This window comes from Muntiacus reevesi, chromosome 2 (assembly GCF_963930625.1).
Source record: "Muntiacus reevesi chromosome 2, mMunRee1.1, whole genome shotgun sequence".
Lineage (NCBI taxonomy): Eukaryota > Metazoa > Chordata > Mammalia > Artiodactyla > Cervidae > Muntiacus > Muntiacus reevesi.
Window position 1 is genome coordinate 50,671,489 of NC_089250.1, and position 24,047 is coordinate 50,695,535.

At 40.6% G+C, this 24,047-nt stretch overlaps 2 protein-coding genes across 7 annotated transcripts in view; both read left to right on the forward strand.

The window, feature by feature from the left end:
• Positions 1-24,047, forward strand: part of UBOX5 (U-box domain containing 5) — a 45,464-nt gene that overhangs the window by 152 nt on the left and 21,265 nt on the right. For 2 of the 5 annotated variants that reach the window (XM_065921542.1, XM_065921546.1), the window contains exon 1: positions 1,694-1,797. The exons of 1 other annotated variant lie outside the window; for it this stretch is intronic. The gene's annotated coding sequence lies outside the window, so the exon portion shown is untranslated. Of the gene's footprint in view, positions 1-1,686; positions 1,798-3,940; positions 4,060-24,047 lie in introns of those variants that run through there. 2 more of the 5 variants (XM_065921543.1, XM_065921544.1) reach the window with 2 other exon arrangements.
• Positions 1,687-9,852, forward strand: FASTKD5 (FAST kinase domains 5). Of its 2 annotated transcripts, none has more exons than XM_065921540.1 (2): positions 1,687-1,797; positions 7,049-9,852. In XM_065921540.1, the coding sequence occupies exon 2, from the start codon at positions 7,086-7,088 to the stop codon at positions 9,513-9,515; it is 2,430 nt and encodes an 809-aa protein (XP_065777612.1). In that variant the 5' UTR covers positions 1,687-1,797; positions 7,049-7,085; the 3' UTR covers positions 9,516-9,852. The 2 variants fall into 2 exon arrangements, with proteins under 2 accessions (XP_065777612.1, XP_065777613.1); XM_065921541.1 differs by lacking the exon at positions 1,687-1,797 and adding an exon at positions 3,938-4,059.

Consider the following 24,047-nt stretch of genomic DNA (forward strand, 5'->3'; position numbering starts at 1 on the left):
CGAGTTGGGCCCCGCTTCCAGGCCTGAGCTGCGGGCACCTGTGCCAGGCCCAGCTCTAGGGAGAGCCTCGGAGACCTGGTGTCCTGTGGCCTTCGGTAAGCGGCTCATGGCTCAGATGGTAAAGAATCTGCCTGCAATGTAGGAGACCCGGGTTCAGTCCCTGGGTCGGGAAGATCCCCTGGAGAAGAGATTGACAACCCACTTAAGTATTCTTGCCTAGAGAATTCCATGGACAGAGAGGAGCCTGGCAGGCTACAGTCCATGGGGTCGCAAAGAGTCGGACGGGTCTGAACGACTACCGCTACCACTTCTTACTTGTACCTTGATTTTTCCTCTGTGAGACGAACAACATTACTTGTTTCACAAGGCTTTTGTGAGAACGTAGTAAAATATTTTGCCGCTCATCTTATCCCACTTCAATGTATGCGATTCACCTGGAAATTTGGAGATTGGGAGTCTGTAAGTCTGGGCTGGGGCCCGAGATTCTGCGTTTCTCACCATTTTCCAGGTGAAGTTGATGCTGCTGCTCCGCAGGCTGCACTTTGAGTAGCAAGGCCCTGTGGCATTTGCTTAGTACCTGGGACAGGTTGAGTCTTCAGTAAATAACAATACGAGATATATACCCTCCCCCGGCCTTTTTTTTTTTTTTAACAGATAGTTTCTGGTTGCACAAGCCTAAGGTTATTATGGGTATCTCCCTCCGTTTTTTTATATCCGGGGATAAGAAAAGTAATTGCCATTTTTCTTTCCGTACAAATCATGACACAGCTCTTCTCTCCTAAATCAGGGAGCTTTGGGGCCTCTCCATACCAGTTATATTCATGGGCCTCCTCAGGTGATGCTTCATTGCCCACTTAGTGCAGACTCTTGAAGGTTCTTCATCCTGTGGAGTTGGAACCAACTGCTTTAGCACCAGCATGGCTAACGTCTGTGCTTTAGTCATTTGTTGCTGCTGGAATCTGAATTTATGTTTTCTGTACTTTACTCACATTTTGTGAGTTGCCTAGATTCTGCGACTCAGTGCTCGGAATGGCCTTAGGCAAGCTCTGGGATGAATTTGCTACTGCCTGGTAGACCAGAATAAAATTGAAAAACTTCATGCTACATAAGACAACTGACAATGCAAGGCATTTGGCAGTTATGCAGGCCTAATTTAATTTGTCAGTATGGTTTTCTTCCCCATTCATCAGTTTATATTTTCAGGTCCCCAGTAGGCCTTATCATTCACCATGCAAATAAGTCAACTTTGATACCAAAGAATTCTGATGTTTACCCGTCACTTTTCTGAAATACCATAATACGCAGTGTTGCAAATATAGGAAAACCAATAAAATCAAATGTTTGGTTGTGCTAAAAGTGATAGGTACTTGAACTGTTTATTTGGAAATGTTTTCACATGATTGTGGATGCAGATACTTTACCTGTTGGCATTTTGTCAATCCTCTCATAGACTCCAGCGCCGAGAGAAAATCAGGTTTTCGTTTTTTTAATTGTCAGAGCTACTCAACACATTATTTGATAAGACAAAAGTGGATTTGAAGTATCTGTTTATTTGTGGTAATTTTATAATTTTATCAGGACATAAGTGGGTTAAATTTTTCTAGCAAAAGAATCAAATCAGAATTAAGAGATGAGATCTGGTATCTGGTAAATTGAATATGCTGAGGGTGTCATATACTTAATCTACAGTTAGCATGGCTGCCTTCCTCCGCCTGGCTCCCCTCCTCTAACTTCTGGACTGTAGTTTAAAACGAAGCTATTCGGCCTTGCTCAGACCTGTACCTGGAAGGTGGAAAGGTAAGATTTCTCACTCTTGTGAAATCACGTCATTCAGGGTGGTTTGGGCAGTGTCTTTCAGAACAGCCGTGGTTGGTCCAGTGGTGTCTAAGGCTCCACTCTGGTTCTCTAGGACCCCTGAAGAGGAGATGGGGAGGGGAGTATCCTTGGGGCATTTATGCTAGGAAAGGGACTTTGTGAAATGATGTCACATAAATTTTAACCTTTAGAGGAGACATGAGGAGTTACCAATTGGTCATCTCTTAGTGTTCTCTTTCCAACTTTCTTATGGATTCTTTGGGAACCCTTAAATAAGGAGGAACTAACTCTCCCCTCTGTTTGTCTCTATCTGGGCAAAACATCCTGGCCTCTTTGTAGTGCCTTTTCTCCCCACTCTTCTGCTTTTTTGGTTCTATATGTTCCTTGTGTTTCTTCCCTTTCCTTCTCTATAGTACTTAATACTCATCCTCTAAAGTGGTTCTATTTCAGTTCTGTATACATAGATTTAGTGTCTCTGCTAAAAGTTGCATGGCAAAAAAGTGAGTAGCTACTGTTTGCCATTTGCAGTTTGTGTCTGCATGGCTCTAAGATTAGTTTGTCATCGTTCATTACTGGGCATCCATAGAGAAGTTTTACAGACAGTAGGAAGTGCTTGTACTGGAAATAACTTTTCAACCTTTTTCTTGAGTATTTAGGTTACTCTGTCTATGGATTGTCTTATTGAAGAACAATTTCTTGTTAGAACATTCTTTTTGTAAGTTTAATTTTTTTCCAAGTTATATGTGTGCATGGCTTATATAGTTAAATTCCATGGTGGCCCCGTGGTTAGGACTTGGAGCTTTCACTGCCCAGGGCGCAGGTTCAATCCCTGGTTCAGGAACTAAGATTCTATAAGCCGCATGGCGTGGCCAAAAAAAAAAAAAAAGGGCAAATAGTTTGACAGATCTTATAACACTTACTATAACATATTAACATATAACATACTAATTCTTATAACATATTAATTCCATTTTTATTCTCCAGAGACACTTTTCAACTATTTGTTTGTTTCTTTTGGTATTCGTTGGTGTACTCTAAATAAATAACATTTGTATTTCTGTTTCTTGATTTCTAGGACATCTCTATGTCCATAAAATCTTTTGACTTCTTTTTATGGACTTGGATGCTCTAGGTCTCATGTATTACTGCTCAGTTTCCCTCTTTCCCACTTCCCCTCCCTTTAACCTCCCAGTATAGTTTGCTCAAAATTTTTGTTTAAACGGATATTCAAGGTTTATGTTAGTAAGATTATGTAAATATTATTTACAGCTGAGCAAGGAGTGTAATATAACAATTTTTGTCTTGTACAACTTTTTTGTATTGTTTGGAGTTAATAATTTTTGTTGCTGTTATTGGCTTGGTTTTCCATCTACCTATTACTTATTGGCTCAGCAGTAAAGAAGTCACCTGCCAATGCAGGAGCCATGGGTTTAATCCCTGGGTTAGGAAGATCCCCTGGAGAAGGAAATGGTAACTCACTCCAGTGTTCTTATCTGGGAAATCCCATGGACAGAGGAGTCTGGCTGGCTAAAGTCCATGAGGTTGCAAAAGAGTCGGACACAACTTAACAACTTGGTGACTAAACGACAACAAATTACTTGTTTATGCTCAGATTATCCATCGGAAATGTCAGTCTCATCTCCTGTGTAATATCCATCTCTTCTAGCATAAACTAGTTGCTCTTTGTGTCTGCTCACAGCTGTAGTCCTGAAATCTTTATCATTATTCCTGGAGTTTCTCTTTACTTCCTTTCTATGTTGAACTGTAAATTTTGGATCCCATATCTCTCTTGCCAACTTTCACATCTTCAATTATGATAGTTCTCTTTACCTTGATACTGGAACATCTTGTAAACTCATTCCTTCGTGTAGATTGTTGTCTTTGATGTCTTCTTTTTGTTCTTTTTATAAGTAGTAATTACCAGTGATAGCTAGGATCTTAGACTGTTAAAGGTATGAGGGGCTTTTGAGCTTACCTAACCCTCCAGTTCTAACCCTCCAGCTTCCTGGCATCTGGAAACCCTATAGATTATTTGGGGGTCCTCCCCACCCTCCTGTCTGAAATCTGACTTCCCTTTTTGTCTCTCCAGTACACTAGCAGTGTGGGATTTGGAATCAGATCATCTTTGATGTCAAACCCCATTTTGTCCCTTAGCTGTGTAATCTTCATCAGGTTTCTTAATCTTGTGAAGACTCTTTTTCCTTATCAACAATATGGAGATAATAAAACCTACCTTGCAAAAAGGTAAGAATTGGAACTGATGCAGATGAAACCGCTTATTCAAGGCTTGGCACAGTGGAGACCCTAAGACAGTTGTGGCTCTTGTTCTTGTGGGATCCTAGTTCCCAAACCAGGGATCCAACTTGCAACTCCTGCATTGGAAGCATGGAGCCTTAATCATTGGACAACCAGGAAAGTCCCTTAGCCTGTATTTTTGCAAATCAGAAGGAGCCACGTAATTCAAAACACTGGATATATATCAGTCAAACATTGATGATGCAGGAAATGGTTCTTCATTTCAGGACCACAGTAATCTCATTAAGTGATCTTAGATAATTGAGGTAACTTAAATATGTGCTTTTAAAGTTGTATTAGTTATAAAAGTATTTGTTAAATTAATCCTATTCCATTTAACAGTTTTAATCCTACTAAAAAGGATAAAAAGTTAATTTGTCAGAGGTGTAGCAGAAAATCTCCCCACAGCTATATACTTTCCTTTTATATAGGTGTATTTTAAGTAATGTCACTGGTTCTGTTTGTTCCACTGACTATTTGTATAAATCTTTCCATGTGTTGATGCCTGACACACGCTTATTCTGTAAACAAGGTTACTCCTTCTGAAAAAACATGGATTTTCAGTTTTTTTGTTATTGTAAAAAAAAAAAAGTTTGTCTTTTTATTAAATTTATTTCTTAAGATTTAGTTCTCAAGAAGAGAAGGAGGGCTTTGAACAATTGCTTTAGTTGGATGTTGTGCTGACCTAAATTTAGATTACAGGTTCCAAAACAGGTATTCTTAAAAGCCTTGTTCTGTCAACTAAAGAGTTCCATTACTTGCTTTCTCCTTTGTTCCCACCATACCTGAGCTGCAGTATTAATTGAAATTCCGTTTTGAGGCATAAATCTTTAAGTATCATCTAAATATTAAAGGAAAAAAAATCACTTCAGTACTATTTTCCTGATGTCTTCTAATTTTTAAAAAAATTGGCCATTTGCATTCATAGGAGTAAGCTAATGGTCTATAGCAAACTTTTTCTGTAAAGGGCCAGATAGTAAATATTTTATGCTTTGGAAGCCATATATTCTCTGCCAGAATTACTCAGCTCTGCTCTTGTAGTGAGAATGCAGCCATAGACAGCATTTAAAGCATTTAACAAATGGCCTGGCTATGTTAAAACTTTACTTACAAAAACAGATGAGGGCTGGATTTGGGCTCTGGGCCATAGTTTGCTAACACTTGATCTATAGCATCTGGACCCACAGATTGAAATTTGGTGGGAGAATGGTCCACAGGCCACAGTATGGAACTAAGCATATAAAGATTTGGTGTGAAAGAATTCTGTTCTGGTTCACAAAGAAATTAGGCGCATACCTTCCTGCCATCTAGAGGAAGCCTGTGTGGCTGGGCTACTTGAAAAAAGCCTCTAACCTGTCCTGCAGTCCTCTCTTTCTTATGCTATGGGCTCCGGAAGGAAGGCCTGACAGGGGAGTTGCTTAGGCGTTTCAGAAAATCATTCTGGCACCCTCAGAACCTTCATGGGATTTTCTGCATCATGAACCATGTCTGGTCCATATCTTGGCATCTTAGTGCTCCCTGGGTTTTGCTTGCTAAGCTTTGGCATTTCTCAAGTAGAAGTAGAGACAGTAAGCATTGAAAGCAAGAGTATGGCAGAGTCATTTTCATAGCCTGTCATGGTTTCTGCTGTAGAAGAAAAGTAGAACTTGTGCTGCTCTCAGGCAGGATAATCAACACCTGACTCACTGGAAGTGTTGCTAATATTCCTCTTCCAGAGGAGAGCTGTACTGCTCCCCTTGTTGTCAGCAGGGCAGTTGCATGAACTGGTGTTCCCTGAGCCCAGCTTTGAAATGCTCTTTGTGTCTCACCCATGAATTGACAGTGAGCAGGGCCTCGGCCTTCTACCTTCCCCCACCAAAGTGCTTAAGTCTGGGGGGGTTGGTGGGGGTTTTTTTGGTATCTGGAGTAGCTGAATTTTTCTATTTGATTTTTATTGGAGTATAGTTGCTTTACAGTGTTGTGTTAGTTTCTGCTGTACAGCAAAGTGAATCAGTTATATGTGTACATATATCCCCTTTTTCTTAGTTTTCCTTCCCATTTAGGTCACCACAGAGCACTGAGTAGAGTTCCCTATGCTATACAGTAGGTTCTCATTACTTATCTATTTTATACATAATATTGTATATATTTCACTCCCAATCTCCCAATTCTTTCCATCTCCCACTCCCCCTACCTTGGTATCCATAAATTTGTTCTCTACGTCTGTGTCTCTTTTCCTTTGCAAATAAGCCCATCTTTGTGTACCATTTTTCTGGATCCACATATAAGTGATATTATATGACATTTATTTTTCTGTTTCTGACTGACTTCACCTGTATGACTGTCTCTAGGTCTGTCCACCTCTCTGTAAATGGTACTGTTTTATTCCTTGTGAGTGAGTTTTCAAGTTTACTTCCCATGTGAATGACTACTCTGCAATAGTGATTCAGACTCTTGTCGGCCTTGAGAGGCGAATAGGGATCTTCTACAAGGTACAGAAGTAGCATTAAAACAACTGAATTCTGTAACCAAAAGGAGGAACGGGGGGGGGGGGGTTTATTGTGGGTATTATTGTGCTGATATCAAAGAGGTGGAATAGATTGCATACTTCTGTTCTCAGCTTTCTCTTTGGAAATCTGCTTTCCTCATTCCTGTTGGATTTTAGTGCAGCAGCTGTCTCTAACTGTAACGAAAGTCTGGCCAGAGGACAGAGGAAATTTAAACTGAGGAGCAGTCCAAAGAACTGCTCAAGGTACCCTAGGTTTGGGGGTTTCCTGTGCCTTTATGCAGGGTACATGGGATTTTTCCTTGATGTATGCTGTCTTGTGGTTTGGGCATTCACTAACATTGAACTTACTTGAGTGGACAGTGGTATAGTTTTAATCCATGTCTTATAGTGTGTAAATTTTGGTATTAAGATAGGTGGAAGCCACTTATTCTTCATCTACCCTTTTTTCAGTATCTGGCACCAATTCTGGCCCAGTCATTTGTGATCCATGGCTCTTGTGATATGCCGAAGATTTCCAGGCACTTTCTGTGGAACACCTTCCCAGCCAGCTCTAATCAAGAACCATATAAACAAGAAATTGCTTGGTCAGACATGTGAGGACTGTGCTCTGACTACTAGAATGATCAGTACTGACACCAGAATGGCAGCCATTCTCCAGCTGTTAAAACCTATAAGATATTGGACATTTTGCAATCATTTTACCTACAGTGCAACCCAAAGTGTGGCATGGAGGAATATGAGAAGCTACATGTGGCACAAAGGACAGAACTCTCCAGAAAACAGCCTCTGCCATCCTGCCAGAAAAGTTAACATTTGTAGCACCTCTGCTGCTTGGAGGATTCTGACAACTGTCAATACCCTCCCAGGTTTGGAATTCTGCAGGGCTTCTGCCTCTAAGGCCAGCACGTTGAACCTGCACTCATCCAGGGCCATGAGAATTAATGAAGAGGATGTAGAAACTTTTGATTCCCTCGAAGACCCTCGAGTTTTCCTCCAGCTAAGACCAGAATATCAACTTCACAGCTATAACAAATCTGTGACTTGTCAACCTCTGTCAGTTTCAGAAGGTGAACTAATTTTGCACAAAGTCACCGTTTATCAAGATAATCTCCAGCCTCAAATTATTGTTGACTATATCTGTAAGCTGAGTTCTTTGCCTGCAGAGCAACATCCTGTTTTGCTGTCCAGTACCAGCTTTGCTCTGCTCTGCCAGCTGAGTGTGAAAAACATACATCTTTTTGATGCCCCAGATCTGATCAGTATTTTGAAAGCTTTTGTCAGTTTAGGAATTCCTCATTCCCATTCAATGCTAGATGTATTTGAAACAAACTTTTGCCATAAGGTATGGGGAATGAGTCTGGATCAACTTCTCTTGGTGGCTGACCTCTGGCGGTACTTGGGACGCAGAGTACCTCGGTTTTTAAAGATCTTTTATAGTTATCTTAATTTGCATTGGAAAGATCTGTCCCTGTCCCAGCTGATTCACTTAATTTATATTATAGGTGAAAGTCGTCAGGCACCCCAGGATCTAATGCAAAAACTGGAATCATTGATCCTCAAGTATATAGATTTGATCAATTTAGAAGAGATTGGTTCAATCTGTTTGGGGTTTTTTAAATCGAGTAGTAGTCTCTCTGAATTTGTCATGAGGAAATTTGGAGACCTGGCTTGTGCTGACATGCAGCATCTGAGTAGTTATGCCTTAGTGAATATTCTTAAAATGTTCCGTTTCACTCATGTGGATCACGTAAATTTCATGAAGCAATTTGGACAGATTGCTCCTCAGCGAATTCCTTCCCTGGGAGTTCAGGGTGTCATGCACCTGACTCTTGCCTGCTCGGCGTTACGCTTCCTGGATGAAAGGGTAATGAATGCGGTGGCTGCTTCTTTGCCTCCTAGGGTAGCATACTGTCGAAGTAAAGATGTTGCCAAGATTCTGTGGTCATTTGGAACTCTCAATTATAAGCCACCCAATGCAGAAGAGTTTTATTCTAGCCTGATAAATGAGATTCACAGAAAGATGCTTGAGTTCAATCGATACCCAGAACACCTGCTCACGTGCTTACTGGGCCTGGCATTTTCTGAGTACTTTCCAGTAGAGCTCATAGATTTTGCTTTGAGTCCAGGGTTTGTCAGGTTAGCTCAGGAGAGAAGTAAGTTTGAGGTCACCAAGGAGCTGTATACTCTTGATGGAACAGTTGGCATTGAATGTCCAGATTACAGAGGCAATCGTCTTAGCTCTCAGCTTCAGCAAGAGGGGTCAGAAATGCTATGGAATTTAGCAAGGAAGGATATGAGCTCAAAACCTGAATTCCTAGAAGCTCTCTTTTTACTTGAGACCATGTTGGGTGGGCCCCAATACGTCAAACACCATATGATTTTGCCTCATACCCGATCTTCTGATTTAGAGGTTCAACTTGATGTTAACATGAAGCCATTACCATTTAACAGAGAAGCCATACCAATTGAAGATGTAGCCAAGTTAAGGCTTAAGCATGTGGGAGTCAACCTTACTGATGATTTGATGAATCAGCTACTAAAAGGGAAATCAAGAGGGCATTCCCAGGGGGAAATTGAGTCAGACAGTGGGCAGCAGCCCTTGAAATTAGAGGAGGAGACAGCTAAACCTGTGGGAAGCTCCCTTTGCAATCAGGTAGACAGATTGGCTGGCCTATCCCCCCCGACCTGCTTGCAGGCCCCACAAGTGAAGCTGGCTATTCAGTTGACAAACAGGAACCAGTATTGCTATGGTTCCAGAGATCTGCTCGGACTGCATAATATGAAGAGGCGGCAGCTGAATCAACTTGGGTACCGTGTGGTGGAGTTATCTCACTGGGAATGGCTCCCACTACTGAAACGAACTCGCTTAGAAAAACTGGCTTTTCTCCATGAGAAGGTGTTCACCTCTGCTCTCTGAAGGGCCTTCAGGGTCATTTCTACTCATAAATGCTGTAGCTATGCACTGTAGCAGGTGTTGTGAAACAGTTACAAAAGCCAGAATGTAGATTTGGTAATAAAATCATCTGTTGAGATTAAGTTGTACCCTGTCTCTGGCAGGTAGAAGCTAGTGTACATTACTGTGAATTAATTATAACTTGGTCCAGTTGTATAAGTTGCTGCTAATTTGTACAGGTAAATAATAAACATCTTAAAATATGGTCAAGAAACTCCTTATCTTCCTTTCTGTTTATTAGCCTCATCTCATGATTGCTTTGAATTTTTAGGATAAAAGTATAGTCAGGCATTGTCGAAAGCTAATCTTATTTAAAAAATGGTTTTGTCATATTTTGTTTTAAAGTAAGAACTGAACTGAAGAATCTTATACAGCTTATCTTGTACTTTATATTTTTCCCCCATTCATGTTTTCTTCACACCCCCTAGAATTAAAGTCCTTTTCATTTTCCTTTAGATTTGGTTGATTCCTGTTTTAAAAAGCCATTTCAGAATTAGCTTAATATCTTCCCCTTAGCTCCCTCTTCTGCATTTCTACTTCTCTTGAATAATTCTCCCTAGCCCCTCTCACAGAGATATTTTCTTCCTAAAATTGGACCTAGGAGAGTAGAATTATATGAGTGCCTGTTGGGCCAGTGGTTCCCAAATCTGATGACTAGGTAGAAGAATGCTTTTCATGGCAAGCAGCTCCAACAAGAAGGAAATGTATTACTCTCATAATAGGAAGTCTAGGGAGATTCAGGTTTGTATTAGAGCCACAGACATAAGAAGAATGTATATATGTGAGAAACTTAATACAAGTAACTTTTATAAACTCTTGAGGTCTATGAAAAACTTTTAAAGTGGACTCCTCCCACTGTTATTTAGATTTCCCCTCAAAGGTCACTTCCCCATCCATGCTAACTAAAACTACTGCATTGGCCTTTGATCATGCTGTGTCACCTTCAGGTTTGTTTTCCCCATAGCATTCAGGATTAACATTATTCTTTATTTATTTGTTAATTTCCCTGTGGAAAGTAGGCCCTTGAGTTAACTTTGTCTAGAATTTATCTCCAGTGCCTAGGACAGAGGGTCCTGGTACATAATAATGTTCAGTGAGTGATCAGGGAATTAAGAGTGGTTGGCCATTGCTGGAGAGTTGGGTGTAGAAGGAAGGGAGAGGGTGGGGCTAGAGAGAGAGAGAATATCTGGATAGTAAAAGCCTTATGACCTTGCTAAAGAGCCTAGGTTTGCAGGGGCTGGAGTGCCTCTGAACGATCCTCAGGGAGTATTTGGGACAGGTTCATGTTTTAGAAATGTTAGGGGGAAAGCAGGACAGAACTAGATTGAGGGGTGGGAATGTGTGAGATAAGGAGACTATTTCACAAATTTGTGCAAGAGCTCATATGAGAGATGATGAAGGCCAAAATTATGAGAATGGAAAGTTTAAATTGAAAGACGTTTGGGAGGGGAAAAAGATCACAACTTGCTAATTAATTGGTTTGGGGAATGAGGATTTTAGCGCCTAGACTGACTGACAGTCATCGACTAAAATTGAGACGAAAACAGGACACATATTTGGGTAAAGAGTTAATGCTGAGACTGCCCTGGTCATGCTGAGGTGGGCCTCTGGGCAGAAGGGTTTAGGCTGGAGTCTCAACTGGGCATGCGATCACATGGCAAGAACCATGAGTAAAATTGCCTAGGACAGGTGAAAAGTAGGTTATTGCAGGTAGAGAGGGAAAAGATGACCAAGAGTAGAATACCAGGACTTAAAGGAAGGTCAAAGCAGAAAGATCCAGTGATAAAGACAAGATAATCAGTCTTAGGAAGAAACAGGTATAGAAGTAAGTCTGGTCTCTCCAAGACCACTCACTAGAGGGATTCACAGAACTAAGGAAAACTTACAATTTATTATAGTGAAAGGATGCAGACTAAAAACGGTAAAAGAAAAAGGCACATAGTATAGTATCTAGGAGAGACAAGTCACAAGCTTTCAGTTGCCTTTTTCCTTTAGAGACATACAGACAGCTGTTAACTAATCCCAGCAATGGTGATTGCCAACCCGTACAGATATAGCCAGTCAGGGAAGCTCACCTGGGTCTTGGTGTGCAGGGCAGTCATGTAGACATGAAGTCAGCGCCCTTAGTTACTCAGTCCCCGGCCCCTTGAGACATTCAGCTTACTACAGCAAAAGGCTTCACCATAAATTACATTGTTAGGGTAAACTATCTGGTGTTTACCTTGGGTGTGGCCCAAGGTCTTAAGTGAAAGTGGAGTCGCTCAGTTGTGTCTGACTCTGCGACCCCACGGATTGTAGCCTACCAGGATCCTCCGTCCATGGGATTTTCCAGGCAAGAGTACCGGAAAGAGTATTCCAAAGGCTTAGAGATTATCTCTCAGGACATTTCTTTGCAATGTGAAAGACTCGAATACTCCAAACCTACTGAGTTAACCTTTAACTGCACAGAAACCAAGGGTAAAGCATACTTCAGAAAGGAAAGGGTTTGTATCCTGTTTTCCTCAGAAGAGAAAATTAAGGCAAGAACTAGAAAATCTTCAATCAGTTTGGCAAACTGGATATCAGTGATGACCTTAACTAGAGCAATTTGTTTTTATTTATTTATTTTGACTGTGCTAGGTCTTTGTGGTGCTTAGGCTCTTCTCTAGTTGTGGCAGTCGGGAGCTACTCTCCAGTTGCGGTGCTCAGGCTCCTCACTGCCGTGGCTTCTCTCGTTGCACAGCACAGGCTCTAGCGCTCTCGGGCTCCAGTAGCTGTGGCCCCCGGGCTCCAGAGCACAGGCTCAGTAGTTCTGACGCGTGGGCTTAGTTGCTCCGCAGCAGGTGGGATCTTCCCAGATCAGGGGTTGAGCCCTTGTCTCCTGAGCCACTAGGGAAGCCCAGCTATAACAATTTGAATTGCATTGTCAGGGAAAAAGCCAGATTGCACACCCATTGAAGGAATGGGTTACAAATATGAGGCAATTCCTTGAGAACCTTGAAGGGATGGGGAAACTTGAGCAGGATTTACAATGGGACTAGAATTGCCAGATAAATTACAGTATGCCCAGTTAAATTTGAATTTCAGATAACGAGTAACGTTTTCTAAAATGCACATAAAATTGGCCATTTTAAACAGTGTACAGTTCAGTGATATTTAGTACCTTGATAGTATTGTATAGCCTGTCATCACTATCTAACTCCAGAGCATTTTCTTCACCCCCAAAGGAAACTCTATACCCTTTTAGCGATCACTCCACATTTCCCCCTTTCTCAGACCCTGACAGCCGCTAATCTTTGTCTCTGTGGATTTGCATACATGGATATTTTGTATAAATGGAATTGTACGATATGCAGCTTTCTGTGTCTGACTTCTCCTACTTAGCATGATATTTTCAAGATTCATTGATACTATAGCATCTTCTTATTGTTTAGTCATTAAGCTATGCTTGACTCTTTGCAACCCCATAGACTGCAGCCTGTCAGGCTCTTCTGTCCATGGGATCTTCCAAGCAAGAATACTGGAGTGGGTTGCCATTTCTTCTCCAGGGGATCTTCCTGACCCAGGTATCGAACCTGTGTCTCCTGCATTGACTTGAATTCTTAACCACTGAGCCACCTGGGGAGCCTACTATACCATGTACTAGTACTTCATTCCTTTTTATGGCCGAATAATATTTCGTTGCATGGATGTACAATTCTGATTTATTTATTCATCAGTTGATGGACGTTGGGTTTTTTCCCCTTTTAGCTATTGTGAGTGGTGCTGCTGTAAGTTAGTTCAGTTCAGTTCAGCCGCTCAGTGGTGTCCGAATTTTCTCGGCCCCATGGACTGCATCACACCAGGCTTCCCTGTCTATCACCAACTCCCGGGGTTTGCTCAAACTCATGTCCATTGAGTCACTGATGCCATCCAACCATCTCATCCTCTGTCGTCCCCTTCTCCTCCTGCCTTTAATCTTTCCCAGCATCAGGGTCTTTTCTAATGAGTCAGCTTTTCACATCAGGTGGCCAAAGGATTGGAGCTTCACTTTCAGCATCAGTCCTTCCAATGAATATTCAGGACTGATTTCCTTTATGGTTGACTGGTTTGATTTCCTTGCTGTCCAAGGGATTCTCAAGAGTCTTCTCCAACACCACAGTTCAAAAGCATCAGTTCTTCGGCGCTCAGCCTTCTTTATGGTCCAGCTCTCACATCTATACATGACTACTGGAAAAACCATAGCTTTGACTATATGGACCTTTGTTGGCAAAGTAATGTCTCTGCTTTTTAATATGCTGTCTAGGTTAGTCACAGCTTTTCTTCCAAGGAGCAAGCGTCTTTTAATTTCATGACTGTAGTCACCATCTGCAGTGATTTTGGAGCCCAAGAAAATAAAGTCTCTCACTGTTTTCCTTGTTTCCCCATCTATTTGCCATGAAGTGATGGGATCGTATGCCCTGATCTTAGTTTTTTACATGTTGAGTTTTAAGGCAGCTTTTTCACTCTCCTCTTTCACTTTCATCAAGAGCCTTTTTAGTTCCTCTTCTCTTTCTGCCATAAGGGTGGTGTCATCTTCATATCTGAGGTTATTGATATTTCTTGCAGCAATCTTGGTTTCAGCTTGTGCTTCATCCAGCCTGGCATTTTGCATGATGCACTCTGCATATAAGTTAAATAAGCAGGGTGACAATATACAACCTTGACGTACTCCTTTCCCAATTTGGAACCAATCCATTGTTCCATTCCCGGTTCTAACTGTTGCTTCTTGACCTGCATACAGATTTCTCAAGAGACAGGTCAGGTAGTCTGGTATTCCCATCTCTTTAAGAATTTTCCACAGTTTTTTGTGATCCACACAGTCAAAGGCTTTGGTGTAGTCTATAAAGCTGAAGTAGATGCATTTCTGGAACTCTCTTGCTTTTCCTGTGATCCAACGGATGTTGGCAATTTGATCTCTGGTTCCTCTGCCCTTTCTAAATCCAGCTTGAACATCCAGAAGTTCTCGGTTCACGTACAGTTGAAGCCTCACTTGGAGAATTTGAGCATTACTTTGCTAACATGTGAAATGAGTGCACCTGTGTGATAGTTTGAACATTCTTTGGCATTGCCTTTCTTTGGGATTGGAATGAAAACATCTTTTCCAGTCTTGTGGCCGCTGCTGAATTTTCCAAATTTGCTGGCATACTGAGTGCTGCACTTTCACAGCATCATCTTTTAGAATTTGAAATAGCTCAGCTGGAATGCCAGCACTTCCAACTAGCTTTGTTCATAGTGATGCCTTCTAAGGCCCACTTGACTTCACATATCAGGATGTCTGGGTCTAGGTGAGTGATCACACCATCATGGTTATCTGGGTCATTAAGATCTTTTTTTGTATAGTTCTGTGTATTGGGCTTCCCTGATAGATCAGTTGATAAAGAATCCACCTGCAGTGGAGGAGACTCTGGTTAGATTCCTGGGTCAGGAAGATCCGCTGGAGAAGGGATAGGCTACCCACTCCAGTATTCTTGGACTTCCCTTGTGGCTCAGCTGGTAAAGAATCTGCCTGCAGTGCAGGAGACCTGGTTTCGATCCCTGGGTTGGGAAGATCCCCTGGAGAAGGGAAAGGCTACCCACTCCAGTATTCTGGCCTGGAGAATTCCACAGACTATATATAGTCCATGGGGCCACAAAGAGTCGGACATGATGAGCAACTTTCTGTGTTTTCTTGCCACCTCTTAATATCTTTTACTTCTGTTAGGTTTGTACCGTTTCTGTCCTTTTTGTTTGTTTGTTTGTTTCTGTCCTTTTTTTTTGTTTGTTTGTTTGTTTGTTTCTGTCCTTTATTGTGCCCATTGGCTCAGCTGGTAAAGAATCTGCCTGCAACGTGGGAGATCTGGGTTCGATCCCTGGGTTGGGAAGATCCCCTGCAGAAGGGAAAGGCTGCACAGTCCAGTATTCTGGCCTGAAGAATGCCATGGACTATATAGTCCATGGGGTCACAAAGAGTCAGACAAGACTGAACGACTTTCACTTTTCACTTTGCATGAAATGTTCCCTTGGTATTCTGATTTTCTTGAAGAAAAAAATCTAGTCTTCCTTTTCACGTTCACGACTGAATGACTTTCACTTTTCACTTTGCATAAAATGTTCCCTTGGTATTCTGATTTTCTTGAAAAGAAAATCTAGTCTTTCTAGATTTTCTTGAAGAGAAAATCTAGTCTTTCCCATTCTATTGTTTTCCTCTATTTCTTTGCATTGATCACTGAAGAAGGCTTCCTTACCTCTCCTTGCTGTTGTTTGGAACTCTGCATTCAGATGGGTATACCTTTCCTTTTCTCCTTTGCCTTTCTCCTCTCTTCTTTTCTCAGCTGTTTGTAAGGCCTCCTCAGACAACCTTTTGCCTTTTTGCATTTCTTTTCCTTGGGGAGGGTTTTGACCCGTGCCTCCTGTACAGTGTCCGTAGTTCTTCAGGCACTTTGTCTCTCAGATATGCTGATAGACAGCTCTATCAGCTGTTTTGAATATTCACATATAAATTTTTGTTTGAATACCTGTTTTCAGTGTTTTTAAGTATATATAAGTGAAATTGCTGGGTCATATATTAATTCTGTGTGTAACTTATTGAGGAACCTCCAGAATCACATGGTGGCTATACCATTTTACATTCCTAGTACCTTAGAATGTACTAGGGTTCCGGCTTCTCCACATCTTTGCTATTTGAAAAAATAGCAATTCTAGTGGATGTGAAGTGATATCTCATTGTGGTTTTGATTTGCGTTTCCCTAGGGACTCATAATGTTTAGTATCTTTTCAATCTTAATGTCAAATCTCTTAGCGGATGAACACAGGATGTCTTTCTGTTTACTTGGGTCTTCTTTAATTTCTTTCAACAACACTTTATATTAATAGTTTTCAGTGTGCAAGTTTTATACCTTCTCAGTTAAATTTATCCCTAAGTATTATTTTTTATGCTATACTGAATGGAATTTTCTTATGTTCCTATAGGAATTGCTGATTGTAGTGTATAGAAATACAACTGATTTACCCTGCGTCTTAATTCTTTTATTAGCTCTTTTAAGTGGGTGTGTGTATATTCTCTATGATTTTCTGTATATGGGATCTTGTCATCTGTGTCTATAGTTTTACTTCTTCCTTTCTACTTTGGATACCTTTTAATTTCATTTTCTTCCCTAATTGCTCTAATTAGAACTTCTAGTACAAAACTGAATTGTAGTGGTGAAAGCAGGCATCCTTGTTTTATTCTAGATCTTCGAGGGGATGCTTTCAGTCTTTCACCATAGAGTATGGTATTAGACCCCATGGATTTTTCATAAATGCCCTTTACTGTATTGAGGAAATTCTGTTCATAGTTTGCTGAATGTGCAATAAATAATTTTTTAGTGTAAGTATATCCCAAGTAGTACATGGAACATTCTTATACTAAACAAATTATAAACCAAAAAAATCCATTGTTTATCCATAATTCATATTTAAGTCGACATTTAAATTTTTTATTTGCTAAATTGATAACCTTAAGAAGGACAAGGCTGGATTCTTTTGAGGTGGTCGATGGAGGCAGAAGAGACTTTAATGTTAATTTGCATATTGAGGAAAGGATTCAATAGTCAGAGATAAGTTTACGATTCAAGAGAGAGGCAAGAACAGATGGAATAAGGCCCTGGAGGGGAGGGACACAGTTAGGGTCAGATTTGTACATGAAGAGCTTGGCTGTCTTACCTGGGTTCTCACATAGTTTTTCTGACACTGCTATTAAGGTACTAAGTAAATGGCATTAGAACCCTTTGCCCATCTATGCCTTGTTTTGATCCTACATATTTTTTAAGAGTAAAAACTGTGTCCACTTGTGGCTAGCAGTGTATCTTGTGCACATATGAAGCTCTTGAAGATTGCTCCAAGTATATAACATTGCAAACTTCTTTTGGACTTACACCTGTGTTCTGGCCTTCCTGTGTCTGAGACAGCTGTCTTTTATTTTAACTAGCTATAAGAGAAATGAACACAAGTCAGAGTTTTTACTTAGATGGACAAGTAACTCAATTTAGAAATTATAACAAGTTTTGTACTTCTTTAAAGGCTTAAGTGCCCAATTTATAAAATTGCTTAGTGCATTGGTATTCCACCCACTCTTTGAGGCTAAATGCTTTTCTCTTATTTGACAGGTAGTCTTTTTTTTTTTTATTCTGTAACCTGTTTGAGCCTAGTCTTTAAAATATGTGTATCTGCCAGAGTTACTTTCCATTACATTTTCATGAAACTCAAAAATCAGTTTGTATAACTCAGCTATGGCAACTTCTTTGTAAGCCAAAGGAAGACGGATGTACAGGTGTTCAGAAAGTGTCATGGTCACCTTATTCTCTTCTAAATTATCCCTCCACACTTCCCTACTGCTAGGTTCTGAGTCTTCAGCAACAAAAAGATTTGCTTGACTGCTTTAAGGAAACAGACAGAAACCTTTGAGACAGATGACCAGTTTGTCCCAGTTTGCTTGGGACTTTCCTGTTTTTAGCACTGAAAATTCCACTTTCTGAGTAGACCCTGTGGTCGGTCACCCTCCCTCTGCATCTCTTTTCAGTGCTGCTCTTGTACATTCCCTTCCTCACCCTGAGTACAGGGAGACTGAGGAGAAATGTCTGTCTCCATTTGGACATCCAGTTCTATATCGACTGTTAGCTGTGAGAAATACTCTGAGCATGTATCTGGAGCCTTATTTTTACTTCATCATCCTGTGACCCCAGGAACCCAGCCCCATTGTTTTATCAACTTAAAACTCTAAACATACAAAAGGAAAACCTTTCTACTTAGTCATATTTATCATTTAAGTGACAGGTACACCAAGAATAAGCATGTGGTTTGTTTCAGGTTTGTTTCTTACAGTGTGGGTTGTTGCTGTTCAGTTGCTCAGTCATGTCTGACTCTTTGCGACCTCATGGACTGCAGCATACCAGGCTTCCCTGTCCTTCACCATCTCCTGGAGTTTACTCAAACTTATACCCATTGAGTCAGTGATGCCATCCAATCCTCTGTCATCCCCTCTCCTCCTGCTTTTAATCTTTCCTAGCATCAGGGTCTTTACTAATGAGTTGACTTTTTGCATCAGGTGGCCAAAGTATTGGAGCTTCACTTTCAGCATCAGTCCTTCCAGTGCATATTCAGGACTGATTTCCTTTAGGATTTACTGGTTTGATTTCCTTGCTGTCCAAGGGATTCTCAAGAGTCTTCTCCAACACCACAGTTCAAAAGCATCAGTTCTTTGGTGCTCAGCCTTCTTTATGGTCCAACTGTCACTTCTATACATGACTACTGGAAAAACCATAGCTTTGACTATATGAACCTTTGTTGGCAAAGTAATGTCTCTGCTTTTTAATATGCTGTCTAGGTTAGTCACAGCTTTTCTTCCAAGGAGCAAGCGTCTTTTAATTTCATGACTGTAGTCACCATCTGCAGTGATTTTGGAGCCCAAGAAAATAAAGTCTCTCACTGTTTTCCTTGTTTCCCCATCTATTTGCCATGAAGTGATGGGACTGCATGCCATGATCTTCATTTTTTGCATGTTGAGTTTTAAGCCAGCTTTTTCACTCTCCTCCTTTCACTTTCATCAAGAGCCTCTTTAGTTCCTCTTCTCTTTCTGCCATAAGGGTGGTGTCATCTTCATATCTGAGGTTATTGATATTTCTCCCAGCAGTCTTGATTTCAGCTTGTGCTTCATCCATCCCGGCATTTTGCATGATGCACTCTGCATATAAGTTAAATAAGCCAAGTGACAATAGCGTGGCTAGTGGAATTAAACTGGAATCTTCAGTTAAAGGGCTTAGATCTGGGTGAGGAGCTTTAAGACTTCTGTGGTAATAGTGTGTTTGGATTTATAAAATAAAAAGACAGTACGCGGGATCCTTGTGATGAAACGAGTCTGTACCTTGACTTTGGTACAAAAAGTGATTACATAGATCTGTGCAAAGAATAAAATTGCATAGAACTTAATCCACAGAGAAACATAAATGAGTCCTTGTAAAACTTGTGAAATCTGAGTAAAAGCAGTGGATCATATCATCGTTCATTTCTTGGTAGTAATGTTGTACTGTAACTATGTAAGATGTTATCATTGAGGAAATTGATTAAAGTTATGAGAGATCTCTTTGTATTGTTTCTTAACCATGCACATGGATTTACAATGACGTTAAAAAGTTTAATTAAAAATAGAATATTTCCTAGAAGGTAGCTTTGAAATCCTTGTGAGATATTCAGTAATATCTTATACATAGTTCATTTTTCTTCTTCATGCTCTTAAAGAATCCCTTCTTTTTAGAAAAACAAAATGTCAAGGGAAAAACTGAGACTGCTAGTTTATTTCTGAGTTTGTCCTTTGATATTCTTTGGTATCTTCAGAAAGCCATTTGCGAAGATAGGCCCTCGTATAGTACAAAAAGGACAGTGCAAACACATCAACCAGAGGAAAGGGAAATCCCTTGAAGGGTCAATTGCCTCTAAGTGGTTCAAAATTGCTAGTGTCATCTAGCAGGTTAATGGATGACTTTTCATTTAGTGTCATGTCTCTCCCTAGTTATAAGGTTTCTATGACTTTTGTCTGAACAGTAGCTTTCAAACCGTTTTACTACACCACTTAGTAAGAAATACATTTTTCATCAAAACCCAGAACAGATATAATTTCATATGTACATGTATCTGAAACTAAAGTTTCACGAAACACTGATCACCCTCATGTATGATATATTCTGACTTCTTTCTCTTTTACTTAAATTTTTTAAAATGCTGGTTATAGCTCAGCAATTTGAGTTCTTGATTCTTTTTTTTTTTTTTTTGAGTTCTTGATTCTTGATCTACAGTTTGGAAAAATATTGCCTCAGCTCTCCAGGTAAAGTAGTCTAAAGCCTGTTGGCGTGACATTCGGAGCCCTTCCCAGCCCTTCCTCCTCCAGCTAAGGGGCATATTCAGCATTCCCTGAATTGGCCTCACACTGTCCTGTTTCTGCACCTTGACTTTTACTCATTCTCCTAGTGCCCTTCCCATTTTGTTCCTATTCTTGTCTCTTGGCTTCTATAGTCAAGCATATATTATATTTTTAATATTTACCACTAGTGGATAGTGTCTGTCCTTCAGAGTTGCCCATGAGTTTAGCCATGTGCCTTAGTTGTCTCTAGTTCAGACATTACCTCTGAGTTCTTCCCTGACTGTTGGCAGGTGTTTTCAGTCTTTTTCATAAAAAACCACAGGATGTTTTATATTGAACATAGTATATATTTGTTACATTTATTTGTATAAAACTGAAACAAGTCTCATGACATAGTGCACTGTGTGCACTTTTGTATTATGTGCTCTTTTAGTTCATATTTCTTTTCTTCATCCTATAACTTGATTTTAAAACAAATTGAAAAACATTGATTAGACCACCCTTCCCTACTTTGAATGTCATCTGTGAAAAACAGGTTGTATTACAACCTGTTACAAACCTTTGTATTCCATAATCACTGTTGGGAGGAATTTTGTAATGCTTCAAGACTTGAGAACAGGACTATTTAATCTTTTTTTTCCTCCCAAAAAGACTTATAGAGAATATTTATTGCAGCTTTTTTTTTCACAGTTAAAAAAATTTAAATATAAGTAATAGGTCATTGGAGAAATAAACTCTGTTTTTAGTCATACAATTGAATACTATGAAGAAGTTAAAATGAACAGACTAGATATACATATTTCAACATAGAAAAACTTAAAATAATAATGTTTAATAGAAAAGCAAGTTGCAAGGTAATACACTGTAGATTATCAGTAAGGTACATTCAGTTCAGTTCAGTTGCTAAGTCGTGTCCTACTCTTTGACTCATAGACTGCGACACGCCAGGCTTCCCTGTCCTTTACCATCTCCAGGAGTTTACTCAAACTCATGCCCATTGAGTCGGTGATGCCTAACCATCTGATCCTCTGTCACCCTCTTCTTCTTCTGCCTTCAGTCTTTCCCAGCACCAGGGTCTTCACTTCAGGTGGCCAAAGCATTGGAGCTTCAGCTTCAGCAGCAGTCCTTCCAATGATTATTCAGGGTTGATTTCCTTTAAGATTGACTGGTTTGATCTCCTTGCTGTCCAAAGGATTCTCAAGAGTCTTTACCAGCACGAGAGTTTGAAAGCATCAGTTCTTTACCTCTCAGCCTTCTTGTGCTCTAACTCTTAACACCTATACATGACTACTGGGAAACCATAGCTTTGACTATATGAACCTTTGTTGGCAAAATGATGTCTCTGCTTTTTAATATGCTGTCTAGGTTTGTCACAGCTTATCTTCCAAGGAACATAATTTCATGGATGCAGCCACCATCCACAGTGATTTTGGATCCCAAGAAAATGAAATCTGTCTCCATTTCCATTTTATCCCTGTCTATTTGCCATGAAGTGATGGGACTGGATGCCATGATCTTAGTTTTTTTAATGTTGAGTTTTTGATTTTTAAATTATTTATTTAGTGTCTGTGCCATGCAGCATGTGGGATCTTAGTTCCCTGTCCAGAATCGAACCTGTGCCCCTGGCACTGGAAGGACAGAGTCTTAACCATTGGACCACCAGGGAAGTCCCGAATGTTGAGTTTTAAACCAGCATTTTCACTCTCCTCTTTCATCCTCATGAAGAGATTCTTTTTCTCTTCACTTTCTGCCATTGGGCTTCCCTGGTAGCTCAGCTGGTAAACAATCTGCCAGCAATGCAGGAGACCTCGGTTCAATTCCTGGGTTGGGAAGATCCTCTGGAGAAAAGACAGGCCCAGTATTCTTGGGCTTCTATGGTGGCTCAATTGGTGAAGAAATCCCCCTACAAAGAAATCCCCCTACAATGCGGGAGACCTGGATTCAATCTCCTGGAGAAGGGAACAGCTACCCACTCCAGCCTTTGCCCTGCTTCATTTTGTACTTCAAAGCCAAACTTGCCTGTCATCCCAGATATCTTTTGAGTTCCTTCTTTTGCATTTCAGTTACCTATGATGATGCTGGAGAAGGAAATGGCAACCCACTCTAGTATTCTTGCCTGGAGAATCCCATGGACAGAGGAGCCTGGCAGGCTGCAGTCCATGGGATTGCAAAGAGTCAGACATGACTGAGCGATTTTCAGTCACTTCACTCCCTATGATGAAAAGGACATCTTTTTTTGGTGTTAGTTCTAGGAGGTCTTGTAGGTCTTCATAGAACTGTTCAACTTCAACTTCTTCAGCCTTAGTGGTTGGGGCATAGACTTGGATTACTGTGATGTTGAATAGTTTGCCCTGGAAGCGAACTGATATCATTTTGTTCATTTTTTGTGTGCTTTTTTTTTTTTTTTAATTGCACCCAGGTACTGCATTTTGGATTTTTTTGTTGACTGAGGGCTGTTCCATTCTTTCTAAGGGATTCTTGCCCACAGTAGTAGATATAATGGTCATCTGAATTAAATCCTCCCATTCCTGTCCATTTTAGTTCTCTGATTCCTAAAATGTCTATGTTCACTCTTGCATCACCTGTTTGGCCACATCCAATTTACCTTGATTCATGGACCTAACATTCCAGGTTCCTATGTAATATTGTTCTTTGAAGCATTGGACTTGACTTTCACCACCAGGCACATCCCCAACCGGGCATTGTTTCTGCTTTGGCTCAGCCTCTCCATTCTTTCTGCAGCTCTTTCTCTGCTCTTCCCCAATAGCATATTGAACACCTGCTGAGCTGAGGTTGGGGGGTGGGTCTCATCCTCCAGTTTTTATATGTTTTTGCCTTTCACACTATTCTTGGGGTTCTCAAGGCAAGGTTCAGTTCAGTTCAGTTAAGTCGCTCAGTCGTGTCCGACTCTTTGTGACCCCATGAACGGCAGCACGCCAGGCTTCCCTGTCCATCACCAACTCTCGGAGCTTACTCAAACTCATGTCCATACAGTCGGTGATGCCATTCAACCATCCCATTCTCTGTCATCCTCTTCTGTCCTGCCTTCAATCTTTTCCAGCATCAGGGTCTTTTCCAATGAGTCAGTTCTTCACATCAGGTGGCCAGAGTATTGGAGTTTCAGCTTCAGCATCACTCCTTCCAATGAATATTCAGCACTGATTTCCTTCAGGATGGACTGGTTGGATGTCCTTGCAGTCCAAGGGACTCTTGGAAGGGACTCAAGGGAGTCTTCTCCAACACCACAGCTCAAAAGCATCAGTTCTTCAGTGCTCAACTTTCTTTATAGTCCAACTCTCATATCCATACATGACTGCTGGAAAAACCATAGCTTTGACTATATGGACCTTTGTTGGCAAAGTAATGTCTCTGCTTTTTAATATGCTGTCTAGGTTGGTCATAACTTTTCTTCCAAGGAGCAAGTGTCTTTTAATTTCATGGCTGTAGTCACCATCTGCAGTGATTTTGGAGCCCAAAAAATAAAACCTCTCACTGTTTCCACTGTTTCCCCATCTATTTGCCATGAAGGGATGCAACCAGATACCATGATCTTAGTTTTCTGAATGTTGTTTTAAGCCAGCTTTTTCACTGTGCTCTTTCACTTTCATCAAGAGGCTCTTTAGTTT

Coding starts and splice junctions, on each gene's coding strand:
- FASTKD5 (XM_065921540.1), top strand. CDS start 7,086: ATGGCTCTTGTGATATGCCGAAGATTTCCAGGCACTTTCTGTGGAACA.